This window comes from Athene noctua, chromosome 3, assembly GCF_965140245.1.
Source record: "Athene noctua chromosome 3, bAthNoc1.hap1.1, whole genome shotgun sequence".
Classification (NCBI taxonomy): Eukaryota; Metazoa; Chordata; class Aves; order Strigiformes; family Strigidae; genus Athene; species Athene noctua.
Genome location: NC_134039.1, coordinates 57,448,025 through 57,467,354, shown reverse-complemented (window position 1 = coordinate 57,467,354; position 19,330 = coordinate 57,448,025). Strand labels below are relative to the sequence as shown.

General features: G+C 38.2%; 1 protein-coding gene across 2 annotated transcripts in view; it reads left to right on the top strand.

Annotated features, from left to right (window-relative positions):
* Nucleotides 1–19,330, top strand: part of IMMP2L (inner mitochondrial membrane peptidase subunit 2) — a 497,636-nt gene that overhangs the window by 84,051 nt on the left and 394,255 nt on the right. Inside the window, exon 5 of one of the 2 annotated variants that reach the window (XM_074901547.1) lies at nucleotides 18,102–18,132. The exons of the other annotated variant lie outside the window; for it this stretch is intronic. Coding sequence (XP_074757648.1) covers nucleotides 18,102–18,132 — 31 coding nt within the window. The remainder of the gene's footprint in view (nucleotides 1–18,101; nucleotides 18,133–19,330) is intronic. 2 annotated transcript variants of the gene reach the window in all.

Here is a 19,330-nt window from a genome sequence, read left to right as displayed (position 1 = left end):
ATTTTTTCACAACAGATACTGCCATGAAACTTTGTCAAGTAAGCCTTGCAACCTCCTCAACAAGCAGTAAACCTCATAACACACACCAACAAACTGCAAATCTTACAACATACCCCAACTAGCAGCAGATCTTATAACACACCCCAACAAGCCATAAACATGCCTCAACAAGCCTTACCTTATAACAGGGATACTTGGATAGAGAATGCGAGAAAAGGGGAGAAAGAAAAAGAGAGCGAGGGAGGCAGGGAGGGGGAAAAAGAAAAAAGAAAGATTTCACCAGTCCTGGTTCCAGAGTTCGTCCAGCCGGCCTAGGGGTCCAGTTCTGGAGGGTTGCCACGTCCTGGGGCTTTGACTCGTGTCCTTATAGAATTCCTTGCCCCTCCTCTGGGCGGGCACTTGAACTCATTAGGTTATTTAGGCATCATGTGCAGTCTGTACTTCCCAAATTCTCTTTGCCTTGGTGCGTACATAGTTTGTACCATCAGAGTTTTCTGGAAATGGATCAGTGGGCTTGGGTGTCATTGAAGAGTTACTCCCCCCTCACTGCAGGTATGACCGTTGTCTGACCTTTCTTCTTGGCGCATGCATCATCAAACTGGCTTCTCTGTTGGCTCTTTATGGAGTCGCTCAAGATAGAGAAGTTCAGCCTCAGAAAAGTGTGGTCCTATCTCTGTGGGATCCCCTCCTCTTGCTGCATCTTTCTGCCTTTACCTGTACGACCCCAGCATGTCTACAGAGACCGTCTCCTTTGCCAGAGTTCTTTACCGGATGTTTGAGACATTAACTATAGTTTCACTGGACCATCACATACGGCTGTATGTTTCTCTTAGTGCATGCTTACTTCAACTTTTTGATACCTCTGTACCTGTAAATCAACCAGGATGCTAAAACTTAGAGAATGCTGTTGCAGCTAGGGGTAAATGTCTCAGCTGTTAATACAAGTGAAATACTGCCATACTGTGTAAAACATTGTGATATTTTATTCAACACCAATATTTTGGATCATTGGTACCTGTAAAATCAATGGAATAATGAGGAACAAAAGATAACAGAAAAATATTCCCTTGTCCCCTGAAAAAGGTGTGTAATATAATGGCACGTCAATTTAAGAATGTTACTAAAACTGTCCTATTTTTTAGCTGTAATAAATTACTTCTTAATCCATTATGAGACTTTGGGTCTCCATTGGGATGAAAAGATACACTGAATCTCTGAATCTTTTTTTTATTTCCCCCCCCCCCCCCCCCCCCGCTTCTGGCAATGTATGGAACTAGTCCTCCAGGATCAGTAAGACTGTTGGAAAGACAAAATTAGTTTGGTTGAGAATGGCCCCAGGAGGTGGCAGGCACATCCAGGGATTCCTGAAGCATGGATAAATCTCAGAACCATCTCCCTCTCTCTTGGTGGGCATTGAATGGGACCTCACAGGAATAGCTGTGCTTTGAAGCATTGTTTCCTGGTATTTTTTTTTGCAGCTGGCTGTGTTGTCTGCATACAGAAAGAGCTGGCTAGGATAGAGGACAAGACAGCAGTTCTGTACCTGAAGGTACAGTCCCAGGTTTTTCTATTTGAGTGTGCTAACACAGGCATATGCTTAATCTGTGCAGAACTTTTCTGTCCTGACAGATATGATGAATGTGGAAGGCAGGGAGATGCTTTTTCAGTTACATTTTCATCTTCTTGAAAAAACTAAAATGTTTCAAGTCAGAACAGCAATTTGTGCTATTTTTTTTTTTTAAATGAGTGAATCAGAATCTATCTATTCTCTTTTATCAAAGCATACTATAAACTATTAATTGTGGAAAGTATCAAGCTTCTGTGCTTTAGTGTATCTATTTTAATATTAACTGTATCACATATGTCTCTGTGTTTCTTAATTTTAAATAGAGACAAGAAGTTGAAAAAAACTAATTTGTGTTTTCAACTAGATTGACCACACTGCCTGATGAAATGTCTGTACAAAAATGTGCAGGCTTCTGTGACTTGACTTCAGCAGGAAGATGACGGTGTGTCCTCGTCGTGTCCCCCCTCCCCCCTTTCCTATCTACTAGTTGAATTGTGTCCACAAAGAGTAACTTCTGCGTTTTAAATCTCAGTTTGTAGTTTAGCTGCTAATCTGTGGTTGCCCATCATCAGGTCTTGGATTCTGTTTGCTAAACTAACTGTAAGCACTTAACACATTGCACTTAACACATTGTAAACTGATCTCCTTGAAGATGGTTGCACATGTGCAGGGGATATAAGCAATTTTATTATTATTGAAATGGAGCAAAGTAGGACTGTTCAAAGATACAGAAAGCTCTAGAATTTGTGGTTCTGGGTGCAGGAAGTTTTGAATTTCATGACTGATTACTGCATGAACTGTTACCACTTCTCAACTTCAAAGAATCTCCCAAGAAAATGAATTAGTTACTCAGTATCATCCCAGTACACTACAGAAATGAGATGCAGTGATAGAACCTTTATCAGTTCTCTGAAGCAGGAATCTTATTTTTTTTCATATTTGAGCCATGTGTAGCAAATGAATAACATTATATAAAGCTCAATCTGCAATAAGAAGAAGTAGGCAATGTTGTGAATATATAGCACACAGCAATTCAGTTTTCAGGAGAGAAGCACTTATATATTTATGGCAGATTAGTAATATTGTCTGTTTTGTCGTTGTCATCATCATCATCGCCTGCTAAAAATGGGTAAGTGTAGCAAATCTTCAGCTATCTGGTAAGATTTTACTTGATCAAGACTTTAAGATGTCTTTCAGCTTGGAAACTATTTGATAACTTACAATAATGTTACAAATTTATACCATACTGTTTTTATGTTTTAGTGCTAATCCGACTCAAAAATGCAGTTAGATTTTAGCAGATGTTGAATTGATTAATGTACAGTGGTTGTATATATTTCTTGCAATTGAAATTTTCAATTAAAATAATGCTAAATAACTTTGGGAATTACTTCAGAATAATAACAAATGTTACTGATGCATTATAAAATGAATTGAATTATTTGTCTAATTGCAACATTCTTCTTTCAGTATACTTGGTTTTGGGAAAACAGCAACATTTCAATAATATAGTTTTTCACAATTTATCAATATGTGCTTTCAGATTTAATCCAATTAAGTCTTAAAGTTTCATGGATTTAAAATTTATGCTTCTGTATGTGAACAATAAACACAGAATTGAAAGAGACAGTAATTATTTGAAGTTTTAATAATATGCTGATATTTGATACCTTTATTCTGTTAAAAAATAAAGTACAATACATGGCCTTTTGCACTGGTATTCTATTGGGGCTGAAAGATAAGAGCCAAATTCAAGAATGGGATTGGTGGCCATAAATTCTGAAGCAGGATCAGCACTAATTTCAGGAATTCATGTGCAATGATCTTAGGTGCCTAAGAAGTTAAGGGCAAAACATATTTAACAAACAGGGCTGTGGGAATATATTGGAAGATTGGCAGGAAGGATTGTAAACATGCTCAAGTGACTTGCAGCTGGGGTGTCGAAAAACACATATATCATAATTATTGTTGTTTAGCATTGTGTGCTTGACAAGGTAGAACATCTGTGTTTAGATAATGTAGGACTGTGATGGACTCAGAGGCACCTTATCGAACATGTTTGGGATTCCTGCCCTGTTGTGGGAAAGATCAAAGCACAGTGGAAAGCTATGCCTGTGAAAATCCCTAATATACAGGCAAAAGCAGCAGGTTCAAAATCTATCTGCTCTCTCTTGCTATCAAGGACTGAGCTCCTGCATCCCCATCTGCATGCCCCTGCCTAGGTACTGCTGTGGAGATCTCCCAGGTTGTGGGGTAGTGAGAATAAATTTACTCTTTCATTTCATCTGTGGTTTTGTGGTCATTCCTGCGTCCTGCCTGTGTTGGCTCACATAAGGGCTTTACACATAATACATAATATCAGACATGTCTAGTAATGCCATAATTCTTCACTTGCAGTCTCCTTGTCTTCTATCTGGTATTTAGGATTCAGGAAACATGCATCTTTGTTCTGAAGTCCCGTGAAAAGTTGTGGTTGGATCAAAAATATAAGCAGAGATTGTCTTTTGTATAGTAGCTTGGAAGTTGATGATCTGCTCAGTGAGGCCATAGGCACTCCTCAGCTTGAGGGTGTTTGCAGCAACATCCTAAGATTATTTCTTTCAGAAATTATCCATGTCCCTTTATTTGAGACCATAGGCAAGAACAGGAGGATACTTCTGACTGATTTACTTTGTGGGTAGGGCTTCCATGCCCTGGTGGAAAAAAGGAGAAACTTAATTCTAATCATTGATCACTTCCCTAGGTCTATATGCTCCAAAGAAGGTTACTTTTTTCACAGTTAAAACATTCTATGTTTCTTGCAATACCTAGCATATCTCACTAAAACTCCAAGTCTGATTCTTACCTGAGCAGCTGTTACTAGCATTGTGTGTTATTTGGAATTAATTACATCTGCAAGTGTTAAGTAATGAAAGATAAATCAAACTATAAATATAGCTACCTAGGTGTTTCTGGAGTTAGGTATTTGCTTCATATAATCAGTTGGTTCACAATTAAGGATATGCAGCATTGAAGACAAGCACATAATGAAGATAAAGAATGGCTGTGAAGGATTCCTGATCTTAATATAAAAGAATTAATTTAATTAACTCAAATATAGGAAGCTCTGGCAGTTATTAAAAGGCTTGGAAATCTAAGCAGACTTGTATACTGATGGCCTAAAGAGGCCTGCACATTTGTATGACATATTACAGATGCTTTCAGATTTTGTACAGAAGGTTTGGATATAAAATTCAGTCAATCAGCTGTTATCAATCAAATATATTGATGCATGTTTGAGGAAAATCTGTGTCTTTAAAATTTCATCCACAAGGAGGCTTTGGAAAGAAAGGTCACTTCATCGGTGGAATTGCATTCATAGGATTGTAGCAAAATATGTTTGGATAGACTATGAGAGAACGTGTAATTAGAGGTTACTGAAACTGTGGGGTGTGCCTTACCAAGTCCAAAGGACTCCTTATACATTGAACTGTGTACACTGCTGAAGCATGATGGACATTAATTCTTTTTGTATGAGAGACAGGAGAAGAAAAAAGCCAAGAAACTAGGTTCAGAGGGGGCTTTAGAAGGTATGGTTCCTGACACAATATCTGGAGGAAGGATATGGAATGAAATTGATTAAATAGAAGCAGGAATTTCTCACTGGGTGGTGGTGGAAGCAGCAAGTGATACAAGGTGATGCTGTGAGGTGATGAGATGATGTAGGATGATGTAGGATGATCTGACCTGCCCAGTGCTTATACTGATTTGTAAATGACTGTTCTAAATTACTTTGAAAAATATGCTGTATTGATGATCCCTTAGCTTCCTAGGCACACAGTTTCAAAGCTTACTTATTGTTACAAATATAAATGTTTTTTTCTCAATTTCTGGTCTTAATATCCACTGGTGCCATTTCAGCCAATTGCTTTTTATCTCATCCAGAATGGAAATGAAAATTGTTTCGTACTGTCCTCTTTACAGTACCTTTGTGTTTATTTGAAGACTTCAAGACTTTAAGTCTTTACCTCAATCATCTTGTTATACTAAACAAACTCAAATAATTCTGTATTTTTCCTGTAGATCATATTTATAGACCTCTGATTGTTCTTACTGCTCTTCTCTAGACTTCTGGATTCTCTGCAGTTTGTTCAAATTTTTCCAAAATTGTAGTGTTGAAAATAGGATACAGTATTTCACCTAAAAACTTATGAGTACTGAATACAGCATAAAAATTGCACCATGCATTACAGAATCATAGAATGGCTTGGGTTGGAAGGGGCCTTAATGATCACCTAGTTCCAACCTCACTGCCATGGGCAGGGACACCTTCCACTACATCAGGTTGCTCAAAGCCCCATCCAACCTGGCCTTGAACCCTTCCAGGGAGGGGGCATCCACCTCTGAGCAACCTGTTCCAGTGTCTCACCAACACCACAGTAAAGTATTTGTTCCTTCTATCTAATACAAATCTACTCTCAGTTTAAAACTGTTACCCCTCATCCTATCACTACATTCCCTGATAAAGAGTGCCTCCCCATCTTTCCTGTAGCCCCTTTAAGTACTGGAAGGCCGCTATAAGGTCTCCCCAGAGCCTTCTCTTCTCCAAGCTGAACAATCCCCAACTGTCTCAGCCTGTCCTCAGAGGCTCCAGCCCCCTGATCATCTTCATGGTCTCCTCTGAACCCGCTCCAACAGGTCCCTGTCTTTCTTGTGTTGGGGCCCCAGAGCTGGACACAGTACTCCAGGTGGGGTCTCATGAGAGCAGAGCAGAGGGGGAGAATCACCTCCCTCGACCTGCTGGTCATGCTTCTTTTGACACAGCCCATGATATAGTTGGCTTTCTGGCCTGCGAGCACACACATTGCTAGCCCATATTGAGCTTGTCATCAACCAACACCCCCCAAGTCCTTCTCTGCAGGGCTGCTCTCAATCCACTCATCATCCAGCCTGTATTTGTTCTTGGGATTGCCTTGACCGTGCTACTCTTGGCCTTGTTGAACTTCATGGTGTTTCCACAGGCTCACCTCTTAAGCCTGTCAAAGTCCTTCTGGATGGCATCCATTCACTTCAGCATGTTGACTGAATCATACATATGGCTGTTGTTGGCAAACTTGCTGAGGGTACACTCAACCCACTGTCCATGTCACCAACAAAGATGTTAAACAGCACTGGTCCCAGCACTGGCCCCTGAGGAACGCCACACATCACTGGTGTCCACTCAGACATTGAGCCATTGACCGCAGTTCTTTGAGTGTCCATCCTCTCCTCATTCACTCCTCTATCACTTGAGAAGGCAGTTATCATTAACGCATTCCAGAACCTCCCAGATTGCTTATGCCCTGCTATGTTGTCCCTCTAACAGATATTAGGGTGGTTGAAGTCCCCCATGAGGACCAGGGCTTGTGAATGTGAGGCTGCTCCTATATATAAAATAAAAAAAGAGATTGTCTGTTGCTAGTAGTAAGACAGATAATTGATGGTCATACCTAGGTTTGCTATTGATAGGAATAATTTTTGCTAGTAATATACTATTTTCCTGAGTTTAAATGAGGACAGTGCCTTCATTCTAACAAGCATGACACAATGTCTAAAGAGTATCTTATAATGTAGTACATTCTGGAAAGTTTTCTTCACTTCCTTCTTTGATTATCACTATCTTCCTTGGCATTTCACATTCTTTACCCTTTGACGTCTGTCAACTCTGTGACAATTAGGTCTTGTTTTTCTCCAGTACGTCCCAAAATATCCCTGTTAAGGGATCAAACATATTTATTTTCTGAAACAATGTTACAGTGCTGACTCATGTTCAGTTTGTAAAACTCTTTGCCCCACATACTTTGTTTTTTTCCCATTGCAGAAAGGAGTATCTCTATTCAAATGGAAGGCAGCAGTTCTAATCTCTGATGGTAGGCACCCACTCCTTAGCAAAAGACAATTTATAGTTTAACATTTGTGCAGTACTATACTGAAGAAGAGACTGTAGATATCAAAGATCTTGAAAGTATTGTCTCAAAGAAACAAAGACATAAACATATTTCTTACAATATAAATTGTGTGTTTCCAGGCATTATTGTAGCACAAGATAAATCATCCTATGTTATCTTATTTGCTGAGCCCTTTCAAAGCCAGTTTTGCCAGTGGCAATCAGTATTCAAATAATTAGAAGTTTTTCTTAGCTGATGTATTAGAGGCAATGACATTCAGATCATTAAAGATAGGATCCATCTTAAGTAGCTCTAGATATCTAGAAGTATTCATCTAGGCTCCTGTAATACTCAGCAGAGAGGAAATAACACCTTCAGGGGTTAATTCATCAGTCTGTGAGATTGCTAAGTGAAGCTGCATGAATCATTTCAAAGGTAATTCTCTTCTTCTTCACTGACTGAAGAGGGGATTTAGATATCTAGCATAAACCGTGTGTCAACTTCAGATGCTGAAGGTCAGTTGAGGTAAATCCCTGTGTGGTTTAGAAACTGTTATGTACAAAACATCCATGAATACAGAGTAGCTATAGTATAAACATCTCTATCATGATGGAGTTCATAATAATTTATTTTTTAAAGAGGGATTATGGATTTATATGTATATAGTAAGTTCACTTGCAAACATTATCTAAATATTTTTGTTTACTGATAACATTATAATGTTAACTTCTAAAGTATATACCATGTTGTGTATGCCAGTTTAAGGACATTTTCAGTATCTTCTCTATATATTTGGGGAATATTCTGATTTTGAGAGCTTTGAGTATTTGTTCAGAAAGTTCACACAATTAAAGAACATTATTATCTCCAGTTTTAAATTCACATTTACTCGTAATATTTTTCAGAAATGCATTGTGGGGAACAAGAAACCATGATGGATTCTAAATAAACTGTTCTTCAAGTATGCCTCTTAACAAAACAGCAAGTAGGTTCATAAAAGAAAATTTCAGGTATTCAGTCAGGCTAATTTTGCAGCCAGTATTTGCTCATTACTAAGAATTTCTTGCACATCTTCTTCACACAAGAAGGAAAAAAATGGGAACTTGGACTCAAGTGAACATCTGAGAAGGTGATACTTGTTTACTATTGCTCCTGGCATGCTACCTTTTATCTTCTGCTGCTGCTTTGCTTGCCAGTAAGGAGTGATAATGAAGGCTGATTTTTTTTAAGGGCTTACTGCATACCATGAAAGGTGTAAGGATGAAAGATTTCACACAGAACCAGTACATTAGTCCTATTATAAATGCACTGTCATCATTATCTTATGTGTATAATGAAATGGAAATCACAGAAAATGGAATAAGTCATAGCTAAATGTTTTCTAGAGACTGGATGTGAATCAATATGTTTTGGAGTTCTATTTCTGACCAATGCACCGAATCCTTCCTCTGATTCTATTTAAAGTGATAGCTGGGTTATAATTTTGACTGGATTTGTGCTGCCTTATAAGCAGGACAGAAAACAAATTATGCACATCAAATAATTTGAAAGATTTAGGTTTCTGTTGATTAAAATAGGCACTAAAAGTGTAATATGGCTTATTGCCACAGGAAATTAAGGGAGTTTGTAACTGCTGACTCCCTTTGACAATGATCTCTGATTTCCATCTGCTTGTAAAATATATAAATCTGAGTAATTTCTAAAATTCTTTCTGCCCTCTAGGTTGAGGTATAGCATACACCACCACTTGGGACAGCTCTGAATCTGTCAGGCAGAATCAGTGGTGAAGTTTTTGCATGCTATTTTTTATTTCATATGGAGAGTTCATCTTGGATAAAAGTACAAGTAAAGCAAGTTGAAATGCATGTTAAAGTTGCATAAGAAACAGTTATGTGGAATTTGTTGCAGTAGTTTCTCCACTGTTTAATGATAAACAGTTACACACATCACTTCCCAAGCTATAAATCTTCTTCTGGCATTTCAGTATTATATAGAAGCCACCCACAGACACATACATGAATTCTGTCCAAAATCCAACTGTTAGCTAATCAAAGAAACAATGTACTTCTAATTTATCCGTGTCAATTCAAGACACAGGTCACAGATCCATACAATACTGCTTGTAGTTTTCTTTGGGCTTTTTGTTTGCTTAGGGTTTTCAGGGATGGGCTGGGGTGTTGGGAAGGCTTTGTCTTGTCCTTGAGTCATTGAGTTTTGAATTACTTTTTAGACATGTAAATGCTTGAACAGTTTTCCAATTCCTGCTTGAGACAGGAGACTCAATCTGGGACTCTGGCATGTCATAAAAACTATGAGGTATTGCTTTCTGATTAATATTTTAGGTTAATAATCTGGTCAGCAGTGTAAGACATATAAATGTGCATTGTGATTAAATTCCATTTCGATAGAAAATTTCAGATACAGTTTTTTAAAAAGGTCAGGAGAGCATGTCAATGAAAAAAAAGAATATATTCCAGAATGTTCAAGTCTATATTCAGATCTTTTCGAGACTTAACTTAGATTCAGGCAATGACTGAAATACTATAATGTGCATTTAAATTATAATCTTTAGATACCCTCTGCCAAGTGAAATTAAATATCCAATTTTTATATACAATGTATGTGAAGAAGGGCATGGATTGAGATCTGAAACTCTGGCACAGTAGGTAGGAATGGATTTAAATTGGTCAGCAATGATACAAACCTTTTAATCCTGGGAATTTGGGCCTCTAGTCTAAATAGCAAGGTAGTATCTGTGTCTTATCAAGATCCTAAAATTTGGCCTTAAACTTTTTATTTTTTTAAAGAAAAGTGCACCTTTTAAAAACGGAAGAGGGGTGGATAAAGAGGGAATGTGGTGGGTTGACCCTGGCTGGATGCCAGGTGCCCGCCAAAGCTGCTCTATCACTCCCTCTCCTCAGCTGGACAGGGGAGAAGAAAAATAACAAAAGGCTCATGGGTTGAGATAAGGACAAGGAGAGATTGTTCAGTTACCACCACAGGCAAAACAGTCTTGACTTGGGGAAATTAGTTTATTGCCAATTAAATCAGAGTAGGGTAATGAGAAATAAGACCAAATCTTAAAACACCACCCCACCCCAGCTCCCTTCTTCACGGGCTTAACTTCACTCATGATTTTTTTCTACCTTCTCCCCCTCAGCAGTGCAGGGGGATGGGGAATGGGGGCTGTGCTCAGTTCATCACACCTTGTCTCTGCCACTCCTTCCTCCTCAGGGGGAGGACTCCTCACACTCCTCTCCTGCTCCAGTGTGGGGTCCCTCCCACAGGGGACAGTTCTCTGGGAACTGCTCCAATGTGAGTCCTTCCCATGGGCTGCGGTTCTTCACAAACTGCTCCAGCATGGTTCCCTCCCAGGGGGTGCAGTCCTTCAGGCACAGACTGCCCCAGCGTGGGTCCCCCACGGGGTCACAAGTCCTGCCAGCAAACCTGCTCCAGCGTGGGCTCCTCTCTCCACGGGGCCACAGGTCCTGCCAGGAGCCTGCTCCAGCGTGGGCTTCCCACGGGGTCACAGCCTCCTTGGGGCATCCACCTGCCCTGGCGTGGGGTCCTCCATGGGCTGCAGGTGGAGATCTGCCCCACCATGGGCCTCCCCGGGCTGCAGGGCACAGCTGCCTCACCACGGGCTGCACCGCGGGCTGCATGGGAATCTCTGCTCCAGAGCCTGGAGCAACAACTCCCCCTCCTTCTTCACTGACCTGCGTGTCTGCACGGTTGATTCTCTCATGTATTATCACTCCTCTGCTCAGCAGCAGTTGCTGTTGCATAGTTGTTTTTTTTTTTTTTGCTTCTTAAATACGTTATTGCAGAGGTGCTACCACCATTGCTGATGGGCTTGGACTTGGAGCCGGCTGGCCTTGGCTCTGTCAGACACAGGGGAAGTTTCTAGAAGCTTCTCACAGAAGCCACCCCTGTAGCTCCCCAGCTGCCCAAACCCTGCCAGGTAAGACCAATAGAGGGAGTGAAGCAGCACCGCTGTCCTCTTTCACTAATGGCCTTCTGTTTTGTGGGGGGCTGTGGCTCATGCTTTCTGTGACAGAGAAGATTTGACACCCAGGAGTATGCCATAGGGTATTCTGGGATAAAGATTTCTTTTCTTCTGCAAACTTTAGCAACATAATCTTAGGCACTGAGTGAAGTGAGGTGCCTGTAGGGCTTTGTGAACCTCAGAAATTTGTTGATGTTGGACTTAAAATCAATGAGGTGCCTTTTCTTCCATGTTCTTACTTAAATGTCTCTTCCTATGAGTAAATGAAATATGAAAGTGCGTATGTATGATTTGCTGTTAGTTTAAAAAAATGCAAATTTTTAAATTTTTTTTTTTTCCATCTTGGTGTTTTTATATTTTGTATGTATTTAGTGTATTATCTTTAACCCGTAGATTTTAGAACCCTAGCACTTGAACTAATTTTTTAGATCTGTATACTCTTAATGGATGTCTACCATTACAAATGCTGTGTTTGAGTCAGCTCAAATATCTCTTCTGAGAGCTAGTCATAAGTCAAGAACTAAAGCTTGAAAAACTCTTAACAGATTTGTGCCAGTTTCTCAGGTCATGCAAATTGGCCTGTTATCACTGAAATTAATGGATCTGTACTGGTTCATACAAGCTGTAGATGTGATTTATTGCTTCCAGGTATATTGAGGATGATGTTAACTGTGTCCAGAAATGCTCACTTTCTCTTGTCCAAACTGCTGATGCAGTAGGTAGTGCTCTTTGAACTATATTCCTGAATATGAATTTCCTTTTTAATTTGCTGGATGTTCTCTTTAAATTACATTTAGAATTAGAAAGGCAGAGGTAAAATATCATGTTATACCCACTGTTGAGATCCCCACTAGCTAGAAAGGGTTAGTGCTGACTCTGATCAGAGGAAAATAGATCCTTTTGTCCTCTTTATTCAAGAAAACTAAGTTCTGTGTGAAAAGCCTTTCAAATAATAATTCCTTAATTTTCTTTCTCTTGCTTTAACCAGGAGTTACCTGAAAGAGATGATCATATTAAATACGCAAAAAAATTGTCTGAATATTCCTAATATTTAAAAAAAGTTGTCCTGTAGTTTCCTTTTTTTTATTGCTTTGTGTTTCTCTATTAGAAATAAGAATCTGTTCATAATAAATGTAACACATTGGGGAAAAAGATAAATATTTTATACTATTTTAGATACAACTATAATATTTTAAAATAACGTAAGGGGTTTTATTTTAGGTGTAGATTGTTTTAGATATATTTTTGTTCAAGTAGCTAAAGGAAGTGACTGAGAAGTGAGAAATTCCACCGTTTTTTGTCTTTGGTGTATTGATCAGTAGCTGAAAATGTCTACTCCATTCACTTGGTATATTTTCAGATGATGGAGAAAATACACTTAAAAATTATATCTTACTTTTGTTCCTGTTGAAAACTGCATTAAGTTTTATATTTGAAATGCTGGGGTTTCAACCCCAAGCCCCAAATTAAGGTTGACATATGGGTGATTCCCACAGCCCTTCCCAAAGGGGGGGTGAGTTTGCCTTTAGGCTTCCCTCCAGGGTGCGACCGGCCTTGCAGGGAGAGCCTTTGGGTAAATGAGCCCCGGGTGTCCCACATTAAGTAAACAAAGGTCAGGTGTCCCACTTGGGGATAAAAGCTGGGACCACTTGCAGGCAGGGGCAGTGTCTGTTTGTGAGGTGGATGCACTTTGCAGAGTTCCCTGTTGGGGAAGGACCTCCTGCCTCCCTGGGACTGGCCTCCAGTCAGGTCTGGCTTTTGTAAATGTGGGCTGTGTAGAGGTTCAGTATGTGGCTTCCTTGGCCTTATGTGTTTGGCTTGTTGACTCGGTTGTCTCCTGTCCCTTCTCTGGGAGACTGCATTTCACCATTTATTCCACCCATTGTTGGTTGCGTGGTGTCATTGTTGGGGTCAGTGGGATTGATGTTGATTATGTATAATCTGACTGACTTGTTTGTACCCCCAGTGTTCACCTATGTACCGGTCCTTTTGTATCAAATCCAATTTGGTTGTTGGTTCATCTTTATGCTGGCTGTGTCCTTTATGCTAGGCCTGATAATTGGCAAAACAGTATTTAAATATTGTGTTTACTGAGAAAAATTGCTTTTTTTATCCACATACTTAAGAAAGCATTTTAGACCTTTGTTTGAAAATGCTTATCTTGTAGTACTGTAATGCCATGCATAATTAATAAAATTCAGTGGAATTGTTCTTTAATTCATAAGCTACCTACAAAGCCACATTAGGATTATATGATCTCTGATAGTTTTTTAAAAATCTCTAATCTAGCTAAAATGTGTATGGTTACATGGGGTTAGTGTTCAGTAATATATGAAGTATTGATAGAATTTTGTAGGGAAATTAGCTTTTTTCCTGGTAGTTTTAAAATAATGCTGCTGGAAGAGTATTTCTATTGGAAGAGCAAGTTGGTTTTTTACTCAGTAAATATGTTGTGACTAAGAACTAAATATTGCTGGATTTAATTATTCAGCATACATCTACTGGTTAAAAACTGAATTTTAGATAAACGTATTCATATTGTGTGAAACCATTCAGAATTTCAGGATCCTTGTTACCACAGCCTTGGATAGATCCTGGTATTGTAATCTCTACCAAGAAATTATTCTGACATATGCAAAGCAACTACTACTTAGTTATGGAGGAGAAAATGGCTGTTTGAAGGCTGTATGAGGTGTGATGCTGGGTAGACAGTATGTGTTATTTGAAGAGAGCAAGTAGGGAGTTGTTGGAGAATGATAGAGCCTTAACTGCCTTTTGCAGCTGTGATTCTCTACTGCAGTACATGATGATGTGATGCTTTGAGAAGCTACAGTTTATAATATGTACTTCTGCTGTGGCAGTTTTGAAGTGCTTAGCTCCAGCCTTTACCCAGGTGTTATCATTAGAGATTACCTTGCATCTGTTCTGTGAATTTATGATAGTAAACCCAAACAACCTGAAACTCATCTCTCTTCCAAAAAATTCATATACTAAATTGTTGTAATGAAACACCTCTAACTTTCTGAGAATAAGATAAATTGTGGCTTACTATCTTGGACTACATGTTACCAACCCTGGCCAGTTTGATGTAGATGCACAGTGTGTAAGATACTTGCAGTTACATGATTAGTAATGTTTGAGACTGGCCAGCCCATCTACCAAATGGGCTCCTGTTTTGTGTAGACTATACTGTGACATTGAGTAGAACTTAAGCATGTGTGAGAACAATTAGATTTTTCAAAGTTGTACAAAATAATTTCAATCTCTTCCCCTCCCCTCAATAGTTTAAGTATTTTAATAAATTAACATATTTACTTTTGTTTTGGAAAGCCTCATTTAATAGGGTAGCTTCATTTTAAAGATCATCTCTTTGTACCTTTCCTTTGAAAATCTGTGTATCAACATTATCTTTCTTTTTCTGTGTGGATTTTCCCCTGCTGAATTTAACAGATCATAATGAGTTGTATTCCACTGAATCAGTATGTTTCATTTCATGGTTTATTATTGAAGTACTGAAGTGTGATGGCTGTCTCTGGCCTGTTAGGTTTAGCAGGATAATCTAGCTACTTAAGAAATATTAAAATGACATACCAGAATCTTGTGAAATCTTAATTGAAGAAAATTAGTATGGGTTTTACCTCAGTAAATAAAGTAACATTTTTTAATACTTTGTTTTTTATATCCAAAGGCAATAATCCCATTATGGACTTAATGACCTGTGAAGAATTCTGGAAGGCATAACAAGGACTTTGAAAGCAGTAACTTAAGAATGCTTTTTGGTTTTAAATTAAAAGAGCATAAAAATCAATCTGAATCTTCTCCTGAAGATTTATTTTGCTATAGCTCTCCAAATTAAGGTTTTGAACAATAGGCCAAATATTGGCCTGAAGATGATTGTTATGTCCAAAATATGGAAAGTAAAATGGGAAAATCATACTAACTGGTGACTAATGTTTCTGAAATAAGTAAAGCTTCTTCTTTTTTTTTTAAAAAATAAATCTGGATTAATCAGTAAACAGTTTATCTGAGGATAAACAAATATCTTCTAAAACTAGAAAATGTCTAAATTTCTCCACTTCAAATTTTTAATTTTAGTATTATATGGATAAAGCTACATTTTTTTACTTCATGTAAGCTTTCTATATTTAAAATAAATCTTTATAGCACTTCATAGTGCACAAACACTTCATACAGAGTTGTTGTTATGTGACTGAATTGATGCTTGTTTTATTTTTTGTGGAAAAAAGCAGTATTTCAAAGGATATAGTGGGTGTGTAGGCCAGATGTCTCATGGTTGTATTCCACTCAACTAGTATTGCCTGTATACTTTGGAATTTCTCATGTGGTTGAGATCTCTTACATGAAAATGGGAAAATTTAGTAAACTTGGTTTTTAATTGATTCTGTTCTTGTAAACAATCAAATTAAAATTATTAGAATATAAGAAACATTGTTAAATTCACTTTGTATTTATTTTAGTATGAAAGCAAACAATTTTACACAAAACTACGAACATTAACATGCTAATCTTGTTTTTATCATACTTCAAGTATGTTTGGCTTAATGAAAGTGAGCATAGAAACCAGTAATGGATCACATTTCAAAAAAGCTGTTCTCCCTCTAACTGAATCACTATATGGATTGCTTTTATAGCTCTATATCATGCAACTTACATGCATACATAAATTATACCTAATAGTTGCGTAGATGGCAATATAACTTAGTATACCTGTTAAATGCTGGTTAGCATAATTTCTGTACTGCGGTACCTGTAAAGTTTTAGCACATGAAAAATTAAATTTGCAGATGCATGAAAGGACAGTGTTTGAATTTTTTATAGTGTAAAATGCTGCTAAAACATTATTATGCTTAGTTTGAAAACATTCCAAATCTAATATTTAACTTACCACAAAAGTAATTGCTCTTGTTAACCGCAGTAAGAGGCCTGTATGCTCGTCCTTAATTTAAAGTACTAGGTAATTATCTTAATTTTATGTGCAGTGTAGAAATACTTTTTCTGCTGTAGACAAAAGAACATTGTAATCGGGCTTCTTGAAGCCCTGCATGGTTTTATTTATCTCCCTAGACATAAGCTCTTAAAAGTCTATATGCTAACAACAAATACTTTAATGGACTCATAGCATTGTAACTATGATTTTTTTAAGAATCAGATTTACAAGTTTTGTAAGGAGGTGGTAAATAACTTGAAAATAGACCTCCTTTTGAGCACATGAGCCTCTCTAAGTCTGAAATAGCAGGAGAGGTCTTGAAGTGCAACTCTAAGTTGTTACAAATCTGACTGGTTTATTGAGCGGCCTCATCTGAAAGAGGTAATAGGGGCTATCTGTGTAGCAGGGGTAGAGGGAGGAAAAAGGGTATTATCTAAAGAAGGAACAGTAGTCATTAAGTCATTTCAGGCAGGGAGCTAGAGATGAATAGGAGGCATTTTGTTAGGGATATGTGAGAATTATAAAGCATCAGGATCCTAATGTTCCCTGTTGTGTGTTTTAGCATCTTTTGGAGTTTGTTCTAGCTCTCGATCATCTGGGTTTTCTGAGTCTTCCTCAGAGTCAGAACTGAGAGGTTTAGAAGACTCAGTGAAAGATTTCACAGATTCCTCTAGAGTGCTATGTTTATTTAGTTAAGGCTCTGAGATTGATGATATGGGCATCATGAGAGTACGATATACAGTGGTATCTGAGGGCTTACTGTATTTTATAACTTTCTTGGGGTGTTCCAAGAAACACCTGGTTTCATAATGATGGATGTGATACTTCGCACATTTTTATGTAGATTAGTTTGTAGGTTTTCTTTTTTATGTTGAGTACAGGGGCTAAGAAATTGATACTGCTGTAGGTGTATTTCAGATTCCGTTTGATGGAGAAGTAGTGGTTATTGAATCTTCTCATAGAAATTTGAGTCCAGCAGGCAAGAATGTTATCTGTGTATTTTGGTGGAATAATAAAATGGTACTACATTTAGTGTCTCATTTGTAACTTGGCATGCTGTGGATCAGTCAGTATTGACAGGTGAAGTAGTTGTGGGTGAGAATGGAATCAATTTATGTTTAGACAGGAAACCTGAGTATTGGTCTTTTTCTTACTGAAGATAGACTGTGATTTGCTGTTGTGGGATTGGCCAAGATGATGGTGTTTTTACTTTCTTTGTGTGCATGTAAGAAATCTGTTGTGTTTCCCAGAAAACTAAACTGTTGAACAACTGGAGGCTTGATGATGGTTTCTGTGAATTCTGCTGATTCTCCAGTGGGAGAATTCTCTTGCATGTAATACAAATCTGGTAGGATTTGCTTCCTTGTGTTTTTTAAATACAATGGGTCTGTGAGTGACAGTAGATTGTACAGTTTTTCTAGGAGCTGCTAAGGATGGGGTTTGATGTCACTGTCAATGTGAAGCAGGATGCGAAGTCTCTGTTAAGACCAGGTAGCAGGTGGGGTTGTTGCTGCAGTTTATAATGATGATAATATATATTTCCATTGTCTTCAGAATAAGAGTGAGTGAAGTCATGAGCAAAACCAGTCATCACCACAACTTTTCTCCCTCTGAAGAAAATCTGTGAAGTCCTTGGCTGTGGCTTTTAAACCAGAAGACAAAAGACATGCTTAGGAGGAGACGAATCAGATATAAAGATGGACTTGTGTATATGAAAGAGTAGCTGTTCAGCTCTTCATGTTGTAAGATTCCAACTGAGAAAGAATCTGAGACATGGGCAAAATAAGTAATTCCTGCGATTGATTTTATTTCCTCATCCCTTTACTTTCTGGGAACAGGAATAACTTTTGAAGTACATTTCAGACAACTGTAGTGAAAAACCTTAAGCTGTGATACTTTAAATGAGAAGGATATACAGATTGCCAAGAGCAAAACTGGGTGGTGACTATAGAATGAAGATTATAAGAGTACTTGAGAAAGATCTGACATTAAACATCCCTCCACTAGATCATTTTTTACTGAAATAACTCCACTCTGGAGCCTGTACCTAGTATTCCCATTAGGTTAGTGCTGGAGACCTAAGACAGCCAGCTCTGTTAGCAAGACTTTAGATGTCATTTTCCAGAGGTCTACCTGGAAAGCATCTTAGAGTCACAGCAGCCAATACCCACCCTGATTGGTCTTCTGTAATGACTTTCAATATCTGCTTTCTTAATAGCTGTGATTGATATTGACTATCAGTAGTTAAACAGCCTAGAGTTAATGAACTGCTAGCCAGTGCTATGAAAACAGTCAGAACTTCAGACAATGCATGGGGAAGGTTTAGCGGATTTTTGTTTGAGGTATCTTTTTAGCTGTGTTTTGATTGATACTAGGATACATGTGTTTATTTCTTTTGCAGTAGAAAGCCTCATTATTTTTTCAGTAGAAAAATATTTGCCTTTGCATATGCAAAACCAGACAATGCTTACAGAAATTGAGAAGGTAGTTCTAGAAGATCCATGACGAGTGGGTCTTTAAAACTTTTGCACTGATCTCTGTGGTGACAAATGGAATTCTTTCATGAGGGACAATGGCATTGATATTCCTCTAGTCATTTGAAAAGTTGAATCATTCCTCTGATTTTCTGTCCTATGAAATCTGTTATTCCATGTGTGGATAGGAGGAAAGAACAGTTTAACATGAGATAGCAGAAAGGAAATATTTCTCTGGAAGACTTGAGTGTAGGAAGAGGTGGCTGATGAGTAGGTTGAGTGCTGCTGAGGAATGTGTGTCTCTTGACAATTGCTTGCTATGTTTTGCAAAATTTAGGATAGAAAATGATAGTTACAGGCATGAAGAGAAGGTTTCAATCTCAGAACCAGAGAATAGGATTCTAATAAAAGTTGCAGTTACCCAGGGGA